The sequence below is a fragment of the Miscanthus floridulus genome, chromosome 16, assembly GCF_019320115.1.
Source record: "Miscanthus floridulus cultivar M001 chromosome 16, ASM1932011v1, whole genome shotgun sequence".
In the NCBI taxonomy this organism is placed as follows: domain Eukaryota; kingdom Viridiplantae; phylum Streptophyta; class Magnoliopsida; order Poales; family Poaceae; genus Miscanthus; species Miscanthus floridulus.
The window spans coordinates 120,455,590-120,466,049 of NC_089595.1; the positions used below are offsets into that span (position 1 = coordinate 120,455,590).

The 10,460-nt window shown below is 42.9% G+C and overlaps 1 protein-coding gene across 1 annotated transcript; it reads left to right on the forward strand.

The window, feature by feature from the left end:
- Positions 1-1,898: 1,898 nt before the first annotated feature.
- On the forward strand, positions 1,899-8,562 carry LOC136514023 (protein argonaute 4B). Its single transcript, XM_066508002.1, has 23 exons — positions 1,899-2,039; positions 3,286-3,550; positions 3,664-3,869; positions 3,970-4,194; positions 4,286-4,422; positions 4,523-4,620; positions 4,729-4,826; positions 5,037-5,199; positions 5,289-5,405; positions 5,511-5,618; positions 5,717-5,779; positions 5,879-5,992; positions 6,061-6,226; positions 6,314-6,426; positions 6,513-6,647; positions 6,761-6,888; positions 6,987-7,052; positions 7,207-7,270; positions 7,381-7,492; positions 7,594-7,667; positions 7,787-7,881; positions 7,979-8,010; positions 8,108-8,562. The coding sequence occupies exons 2-23, from the start codon at positions 3,311-3,313 to the stop codon at positions 8,281-8,283; spliced, it is 2,730 nt and encodes a 909-aa protein (XP_066364099.1). The 5' UTR covers positions 1,899-2,039; positions 3,286-3,310; the 3' UTR covers positions 8,284-8,562.
- Positions 8,563-10,460: the final 1,898 nt, after the last annotated feature.

Consider the following 10,460-nt stretch of genomic DNA (forward strand, 5'->3'; position numbering starts at 1 on the left):
TTCGGTTAGTATACCGCTAAAATAACTTTATTTTTTTCCTATATTTAGTGACATAGCTATCCTAGCTCCTCAGTTGTACTGTCGTGTTGTGCAATTACCAATTCCCCTATTGCCATATGTAAGCAGTTCAAATAGAACAAATTGATAGATTTTACTTGTTTCCCATGTCCTGCCATACCTGTTATGTTTGATATTTTTTATAGCATATCTTTTTTTATTAACATCCATTCTTATTATGTCATACAGATTGAAAAATGAGTACTAGCCGTGATAGCTAGGGTGGACCGATCGGCTGTTGAATTGTTGATTTTCATGTGCGTGAATAAATTATTGGCGGATACGGGTGACCTGCCGGGTATGATTTACCCGGCCGGGTATGGGTATTCTGGCGGTACCAAATTTTTATGGCGGGGACGGGTCTGGGGTGGCCATACCCGATGGGGATTTACCCATTGCCATCCTTAGTTTAGCTATACAGTCTCTCAATCCGGAGAAGAATACAATTCTATAATATTACTACTAAATAAAGTATGTTAAATTTGACTAAATTTATATATAAAATACTACTTCATCCGTTCTAAATTATAAGTTCCTTTGGATGAATAAAAAAAAGTCAAAACGACTTATAATTTAGAACGAGGGAGTAATATTTATCATCCTAAATAGGTATTATTAGAAATATATTGAATTTAATACGGATTTCTACCAACCTAGTCAAATCAAATTTAAGATTGTACTCCCTCCATCCCAAATTGTAAGTCATTCCAAGAATCTTGGAGAGTCAAACTTTTTTAAGTTTGACTAAAATTATAGAGAGAAATACAAAGATTGATGACATCAAATAGGTATAATATGAAAATATAACTAATGAAGAATCTAATGATACTTACTTGGTATGATAAATATTATTATTTTGTTATATAAATTTGGTCAAACTTGGAAAACTTTGACTCTCCAAGATTCTTGGAATGACTTATAATTTGGGATGGAGGGAGTACTATATAATTTCAGGGCTCCTTTGGTTTACAGGATAGGAAAAACAAAGGAGTAGGAAAAACTTAGGAATCAAGATGCCATCCTTTCCTAATCCTATAGGAATCAAAACAAAGGAAAATGTAAAGAAGGCCTTTGGTTGAAGGTCAGGTGAAACACAGGAATTGGAGCAGGGACGGCAGGCATGCGTGGTGGCGAACTGGACAGGCACCTCTGCTCTTGCTGTTTAGGCCCATGGCCTCTCGTGTATATATATTATGTATAATAAAAAGGCCCAGTCCTCTAGAAGGAAAGCAAATGCTGTGTTTTTGCCGACAATCATGCCGCCTGTTGGTTTCAGCTGAAACGATCGTGGATTATTACTGCTGGCTGATTTGGTGTGAGAGAAAAATACTATTCTGACTTATAATTCATGATAGTTTACGACCAAGCGAACAGGCTGATGGAATGAAACAGCGCGAATAGACGCAACGATGCCTGCGCGAGCAATTGTTTCTCGTGCCAGGAAAGTTTCCGAGAGCTCTGACCTCTTGGTTTTTTTTCCTGTGAAATGGAGTATAGGATTGCAATCCTGTGGAATCTTTCCTTTCTTTTTCCTATGAACCAAAGAGAAGTTTAGGAAAGTTTCCTTAGGGCTCGTTCGTTTGGCGGGGAATCATTGCCTGGAATGAATCCTACCTGGATTGCTTTACAAAATTATATAAGCATTGATCAATTAAAATAATTCCTGGTGCAATCCTGTGATCCCCTTAACGGGACCTAGAATTATAGAGGCGTAGATGGGCCACATCGCTTTTACATGTCCACTTTCCAGGCCCGGCCCAGCTGCATGTCCAGATGTCGAACTAAAAACGTGGGCTGCCCGGAGGAGAGACCGAGGTGGAGTGCAAAGCCGCCCGCCGTTCGAGGGAGGTGCTACGCATTTAAGCTGGGGGCGGTCGGAGCAGAGTGGGCAGTTCAGGCTTCGGGGACTGAGGAGTGGGAGAGGAGAGGAGCAGGACCTGGGAGACCTCGCCTCGCCCGTCCTCCTGTCTTCCTTGCTTTTGGTAAGTGAAAGTGATTCAAGTGGAGATGACTCCAATCCTTCCTCCTTCTTCCCTCTCCCCCCTGTTTGATTTGATGCTTTGTGATTCATGGCTTGTCCTGTTGTCCATGTATGTACAAATCTGCAATGCTGCTGCATGCGTAAACCCTAGCCCCCTCGCCGCTGAAAACCCGGATTCGTTCCTCTTTCATTTCTTACCGCAGATGCAGCTTCTGCTTCCTAGGGTTTCGGGACATTTGGTTTCTTGCACCCAGAGGACGAAGAGCTGGGTCCCTTTCCTGCTGCCGCTCTTAGTCCTCACACTCGCAGATTTGTTTCTCTTTCTTAAAAAAAATAGAGGCGGGGAGGGGGGAGGATAGCCCCCTTTGGATTTTTAGCGGTTAACACGTTTCTGGATGCTGTTGCAGCGATGCGATTCATCTCACAGGGGTTTCCTACATTACCGTTCCTATTTTTTGGAAAAAAAATAAATGTCCACTTTTTTGTGTAACAATAACATAAAGACGAGTGCTTGAAGCTGCGAGTCTGCTGTTCAGGTGGTTTCTCAAGATTTTTTTTTAATAAAAAGCTTTTTTTCCCCCTTACCCTGTCAACTTCACCAAAAGCTTCCATCTTTTTTTTTCCTTACCTGAACCTTGTTTTAACAAAATGCTGCCTTTGGTCGGGGGCATCTGATTGTCTTTTTAATCTGTGATTCTTCAAGTCAACATTACGCCCATTTTCTTCACTGTGATCTGACAGCCAACTACAGTCGTATTTCTTTATTAGTAACGTCGTGCGCTTGAGTCCTTGTGATCTGCACAGTATAATGCTGCCACCAAAAGCATGCAGTTAGACAAGCTTAATGGTGCATCTGATATACTGTACAAAAGATTCGTGTCCCAAATGTGTCCTTGCTACTCAAGGAGGTCATATGAAACAAGTAAAACGAAATTTCTGCATTAGCAAACAGGCACAAGACTGAGTAACGTGGCTAGTGCCAATGAGGTGGGAACTCGGGAATGGAATTAGAGTTATAGCTATTCCTATCGTTCATTTCACCACAGAGGCTCTGCATTTTACTTGAATTTAATCTGATAAAGAAGTAGGCAGAAACATGGAGCTTATAGTGTTGAAGATTGTAGGTATAGAAGCTAGGTAACAGAAAGATTCAACTTGCTGCTGTTACATGGTATTGGTAAAACATTCTTTCAAGTGCTCATTGTCTTCCCTTGCACCAATTCATTGTTGTCCTTGTTTCTTTGCAGAGAGTGCTGCTTGTTTTATCTTAAAATGGGCTCTCATGATGGCGAGGATGAAGAGTTGCCACCACCCCCGCCGGTGCCACCAGATGTGGTTCCCATTAAAGCTGAAGATGCTGTGGGAGAATCACCAGCAAACAAGCTAGTAAAGCCAAAGAGATTACTGATGGACAGGCCTGGTATAGGAAGAAAAGGGCAGCTAGTCCAGCTCTATTCAAATCACTTTAAAGTCGCCGTGAAGAGTACAGAAGACTTCTTCTTTCACTATTATGTATGTCTTCTTACTGAGTTCACAATCTTCTGTTCAAAATATATCATTGTGTGTCCCTTGTTTGTTAATAACTTATCTTTGGCTGATGAGATAGTGCTGTTTTATTTGAATAGGTGAACCTGAAGTATGAGGATGATCAACCTGTTGAAGGTAAAGGGATCGGCAGAAAGGTGATTGATAAACTGCAGCAGACATATCGCGCTGAGCTTTCCAACAAGGATTTTGCATATGATGGAGAAAAGAGCCTGTTTACAGTTGGTGGTCTTCCACAAAAAAACAATGAATTCACCGTCGTCTTGGAGGACGCGTCTACTGGAAAGTTAATTTTATTCTTTGATCTGCTTTCTTGTTGTTTATGCTTATCCAGAATCGTACTTTGTAATTGCGATGTTTTTTTTTGTGTGTGTGTGTGGTTGTAGGACTGCTGCCAATGGGAGCCCTGGAGGTAATGACAGTCCTGGAGGTGGTGACAGGAAGAGAGTGAGGAGGCCATACCAGACGAAAACTTTCAAAGTGGAGATAAATTTTGCAGCAAAGGTTCCTATGAGTGCTATTGGTCAAGTCATTAGAGGCGAAGAAACGGAGAACTCCCTGGAGGCACTTCGTGTTCTTGATATCATACTGAGGCAGCATTCCGCAGAACAGTATGTAGCTATGCATCTTCATGGATGATTTATAGGTAGATTTGAGGATCTTCCGCAGTTAGATCATGGCAATTTTTCTCACTACTTGCAGAGGCTGCCTTTTGGTTAAGCAATCGTTTTTCTACAACAACCCTTCAAACTTTGTTGACTTGGGTGGTGGTGTGATGGGTTGCCGTGGATTTCATTCAAGCTTCCGCGGCACACAGAGTGGACTTTCCCTGAACGTTGGTACGTATTTGTCCTGTATGGCTGTATCGGTGCCATGTTTGTCTATTCTGTAATCTTACATCTTTCATGATCATGATAGCTTATTTTTTGAAATCCGCAGATGTCTCAACAACAATGATCGTGAAGCCTGGCCCTGTTATTGATTTTCTTCTTTCTAACCAGAATGTTAATGATCCTAGCAGAATTGATTGGCAAAAGGTAAATTGCACCTTTGGATATAACTTTTTGAATGATCACGCTACTGCATTGAAATATCTATTTTGGTAGAACGGTAACACTATTTTGGGGTGTGCATATTCAATGCAGGCCAAGCGTGCTCTCAAGGGCTTGAGGATTAAAACCACTCCTGCAAATTCAGAATTCAAGATTTTTGGTCTCAGCGAGAGGATTTGCAAAGAACTAACGTGAGGACATGTTTTCTTGCTGTTTTGTTTATTTTCATGCGTGCTTTACTTGGTATTTGAAAAAAAATGTACCCTAGTGTGTAGCCTGTTCCAGAAGAATTTTGTTCAGCAAATATTGCTTTTATTAATTGTGTTCTGATCTCAATGCCAAGCTTGTTTGACAGAGATATTCTTGTGCTTAATTGCTTTCTCATCGACATATGCAATTAGGTTTCCACTGAGGCAGAGAAATGGTAGCAACGGAGATTGTGATACCATTGAAATAACTGTCTATGACTACTATGCGAAGAAAGGAATCGATCTAAAGTATTCTGGTGATTTCCCCTGTATAAATACAGGGAGGGCAAAGCGTCCAACATATTTTCCAATCGAGGTTTGTTTCATTTATGTTAGTGTACATCCTATCAAATCTCTGTTTATTAAATATATCTTGCATCTCATATTTTTGTATTGTGTTACTAGCTATGCTCCCTTGTTCCGCTTCAAAGATACACCAAAGCTTTGTCTACGCTACAAAGGTCATCCCTTGTTGAGAAGTCTAGACAGAAGCCTCAAGAAAGGATGACAGTTCTAAATGATGTGAGTTGTTACCTTGATTTTAGCATGCTGCAACGATTTATAACTACATGGGATTGGTTTCTACGACTGAATTAATCAACAGCTTATGATTACCCTAAATGCTAGGCACTGCAACGCGGTAACTATGATTCTGACCCCATGTTGAGGGCATGTGGCGTTTCAGTTGCTCCAAAATTTACCCAAGTTGAAGGAAGGATCCTTCAAGCCCCAAAGGTTGGTGACACTTCTCTAAGCTTTAGTTGTTTTCTCACTAAATGTTGTACCAATATTATGTCAGCAAAATGTATCTGACTAAATCTAATATCTTGTAGCTGAAAGCTGGCCATGGTGATGATATCTTCTCACGAAATGGACGGTGGAATTTCACCAATAGGGTCAGCAACTCAGCATGTTTCTTTTTTTACCTTCTCTAGTTCTTGATTATGAAGGATCTTTCTTCTGATGTTTATTTGCCAATTCTTTGCCCCTTTCAGAAGTTTTATCAAACCTGCTCTGTGGATAAGTGGGCGGTTGTTAATTTCTCTGCACGTTGTGATGTTCGGAATCTTATCCGTGACCTGATGAGGAATGCATCTGCAAAGGGAATTGTATGTTTTAGCTTTTCACACATCTTTTATTGTAACAGTTTTCTGTTGCTCACTTTTTCTTCTGGCAGCAAATGGAGGAACCTTTTGATGTGTTTGAAGAGAGTCCCTCTATGAGGCGTGCACCCGTGTTGAGAAGAGTGGATGATATGTTTGGGCAGATAAAATCAAAACTTCCTGGAGCTCCAAGGTTCCTCATGTGCCTTCTCCCTGAGAGGAAAAATTGCGAAGTCTATGGTTGGTTTATATTTGGTTGCCACTGTTACTCCTCCATATAAATATCTCACACCTTTGCAATAATTATACCTTTTTGGTTTCAACCAGGTCCTTGGAAGAGAAAGTGCCTGGCCGAGTTTGGTATTGTCACACAGTGTCTAGCTCCAACAAGAGTCAATGATCCGTACCTGCTTAATTTGCTGATGAAGATTAATGCAAAGGTTTGAGACATGATTTTGTCTTCTTTTGCACTGTATTGTTCACTAATGCATGCTTATACCATTCTCTTTCCCCTGTTTTTAACCAGCTTGGTGGTCTGAACTCGTTGCTGCAAGTTGAAGCATCTCCATCAATACCCCATGTGTCGGAAGTACCCACCATCATCTTGGGTATGGATGTGTCTCATGGTCATCCAGGACAGGATAGACCTTCAGTCGCAGCGGTAAGATGGGCATACCTTACTTGTACAATTCCTCTGCCCACATGAAATCTGAGTGAATTTCTGAAATGGATCTCTGTTAATCTGATGTAACCATAACTTTCCTCTTTGTTTAGGTGGTTAGTTCTCGTCAATGGCCTCTTATCTCTAAATATAGAGCATCAGTGCACACCCAATCCGCCAGACTAGAAATGATGTCATCCTTGTTTAAGCCACGGGGTAGTGATGATGATGGCCTCATTCGGTAAGAGATATCTTCTTAGTATGTGGATTTATGTAATATGTATGTTAAGCGTGATGACTTTTGAATACTAAGTTCATCTTCATATTTGGGACTTTCAGGGAATCACTGATTGACTTCTACACTAGCTCTGGAAAGCGAAAACCAGACCACATTATTATTTTCAGGTTTGAAGTTTTGGGGTTATTATTTGCTTATATCACTAAATCTTTTTTCTAGAAACTAAAAAATATTGAGAAGTATGGTACATTCTTTACTGGAATGGATTATTGATACTTTCTTAACCACTGTGGTGTAAGTATAACCATTTGCTGGTTTTAGGGATGGAGTCAGCAAAAGTCAGTTTACCCAGGTCATCAACATTGAACTGGATCAGATAATTGAGGTAATGCATTTGTTTTGATTTGTCCTTGCACATTTGCTTAGTTCGCAACGAATGCTTGTACTCACCACAAGGTAAATACTACTGATTGCACATCCTTCTAATTAATGCAGGCATGTAAGTTTCTCGATGAGAAGTGGTCACCCAAGTTCACTGTGATTGTTGCTCAAAAGAACCACCACACCAAGTTTTTTCAGACCGGATCACCAGACAATGTTCTTCCTGGTAATGTTTATTTGTAACGAGTGTACAAGGTGACTTACCATTTGCATGTGAGTTGGCAGTGTCCTGTGAGATGTGGTGACAATAAATGTGTTATTCTGCAGGAACTGTCGTGGACAATAAAGTTTGCCATCCTAAGAACTTTGACTTCTACATGTGTGCACATGCTGGGATGATTGTAAGTTGTGTCTGATCTCTGAATGAGCTTGTCCAGAGCAAAATGCTGTTAGTTATCTCTGAATCCTAGATCGTTTAAGTGCTAAATAAATATTGGTATGTGCTTGCTGCTCGTATCAGGGAACAACAAGGCCGACCCATTATCATGTTCTGCACGATGAGATAGGTTTCTCTGCTGACGAAGTGCAGGAGTTTGTTCATTCGCTCTCTTACGTGTAAGTAGTGAACTTTGGTTGCTGCATTTCACTGTGACTAGTTGCTGGCTATATAATAGTCCCTTTGCTTATACTGTTGCCATGTCCTGCTTTGCAGGTATCAAAGGAGCACAACAGCCATCTCAGTAGGTAGGCCACACAGTCCCAGTTTCCGATTGCTGAATCTGAAGCATTGTTTGCAGCACAGCAGACTTACTCTGTGTGCGCGCTTTGTTTTTGTTTGCAGTTGCTCCAATCTGCTACGCCCACCTTGCTGCAGCCCAGGTGGGCACGTTCCTGAAATTGGAGGAGATGTCAGACGCTTCCTCCAGCCAGGGAGGGCATACCTCGGCGGGCAGTGCTCCCGTGCCGGAGCTGCCTCGCCTGCATGAGAAAGTGAGGAGCTCCATGTTCTTCTGCTGATGTGCTGGTCCATCAGGATAGGGGGCACGTCTGAACTGATTTCGGTTAGCGGTAGTGATCTGTGTGTGTGTATGGCATGCAACCAGCTTGGAACCTTGAAGGCTCGCTTGTTGCGCCAACCGACTTAGCTGCTGAATGCCTGAATCTGGAGGCTTTTGTAGCAGAACCAATCAGCGGTCCTTTTGTCTGCGGTGTTGCTGTCAGCAGCTTACGTCCTAGTAAAGTTGTGTGTAATGAACCTTCCTTGATGCTAGCTAAGCTCCCCGTATGGATCGATCATGCGCGCTGTTTCTTGCTTGGTTATTATTTGGTTGACATGTTTGGTTGTGTTGGGAACAAATCCGCCTGAGACAGCCAGTTTCGTTTACTACTTTCGAAACCAGAGTTCAAGCTCCAGCAGTTCATTCGGCCACGTCGCCTACTAATCTCGTCCGTCCAATCGTAGTTCCTACGGTTACGATCGCATCGCAGCCATGGCTCTGTTGTTCTAGAAACATCTTTCCCATTCTCTCCCCACGATGTGCCTCCACCCACACATGATCGATCCATACGGGACTGCCGGTGCGGGGAAGCTTGTGCCTACTTGCTAGAGCTAGACCACGCGTAGCCTCGCCACATCGGCTAGCTTGTGCCTGCTTGCTAGAGCTAGACCACCGTAGCCGCGGGAAAGCACCTCGTCGACGTCGTTCTCTACTCCTCTACGTCGCCGAGGAGGAAAAGGGACTGCCGGTGCGGGGAAGCTATCGCCGCGACGACGTGGCCGTAATGCATTGCCTCCTTCGAGCGCACTGAAGCCGCACAACCATGCCCTACGAGTGCTGCTCGCTCGGCGCTTCATCAGTCCATCACACCCCTGTTAAACGCTTTGGGACCATCTAGGAGCGGATCCAGTGGGGTTTTCATTGGGTTTTTCGTAGTAATGGTGTGAACGAAGAGGGACAGAGAGGGAGAGGAAGAGCTAGGGTTAGGCACTGACCATCCATTGAGTAGGGGATTCGGCCATCAGGTTCATCGGTGAAGTTCTACGCTAGGCAGCGACGGTCGGTGAAGAGAGCGACGTAGTGAAGACCGTGGTGGCGCAGTGCAGTGGCGGCGGCGGTGCTTCCTGTCACTGGCTGCGCCCCTCTGTTAGATCAGAGTAGGGTTTCTAGGTGGGGCGTACGGCTCAGGCGAACCTCGTACTGAGAGCCGCCGACTCCACCTCTATTTAATGCGCAGTGTGACGGGGGCCCGTCAGCCATAGATGGACTGGGCGCCCCCGATCAGGGCGCGAGGTCAAGGCCCAAGTGGCCGTTGGGCCACTGTGGTTCGGAGATCAAACCAACATTCTCCCCCTTGATCTCAATTCATACTTCAACTTTAAACTTTGACTTTAATCCTTTTCACTTTTATTTGTTCCATCACAGATTAGTGCATAGAGCATGCTTCATCGTCACGGTCAATCGCCGATAGACTTAACAGCTACAATACACATCTCTGTTCTGAAACAGATTCTTTGACTTTGGGCCCTTTATTGTCCGGAAATCATAGGCTATACCATAAACCCATGTCGACTGTGTGTTCTCCAAACACACTGGGTGGTAAGCCTTTTGTACGCGGATCCGCAAGCACTTGCTTGTTACTTATATGTTCAATACTTTTAGTATGATTCCGGACTTTCTCCTTCACAACGTACAACTTTAACGTCAATGTGTTTGGCAGCACACTTGACCCGTTGTTATAGGAGCGAACTACTTAAATGGTTATTGCTGTTATATACTATTATCAATTCCGGGTGTAAGTTCTTTTAACCACTTCGCCTGTCCTTAAGCCTCATAACAAGCTATACCATGGGTATGCATCTTTGATGATACCACAACTGTTTCTTTGGAGCTTTTCCACAATAAAACTCCAACTGCGAGTGTTAGCTACTATGTGGGTTTCACTAAACATCTCGCCAAAATTTAACTTTTGTACCCACAACTATTTGAGAGTACTTATTCTTTCTTACTCACCATGAAGCCTATAAATCTTTGCACAATTGCAAAATATTCTCAACTCTATTCCAGTGATCTATATCTGGACTGGACTTCTGCCAAAAACATCCCGGATACATAAATTGTGTAAGGATAAGTTCTTGCTTATAAGCATTCAGTAAGCTTCCAACAGCTGAAGCATATAGGACGTCCATTTGATCG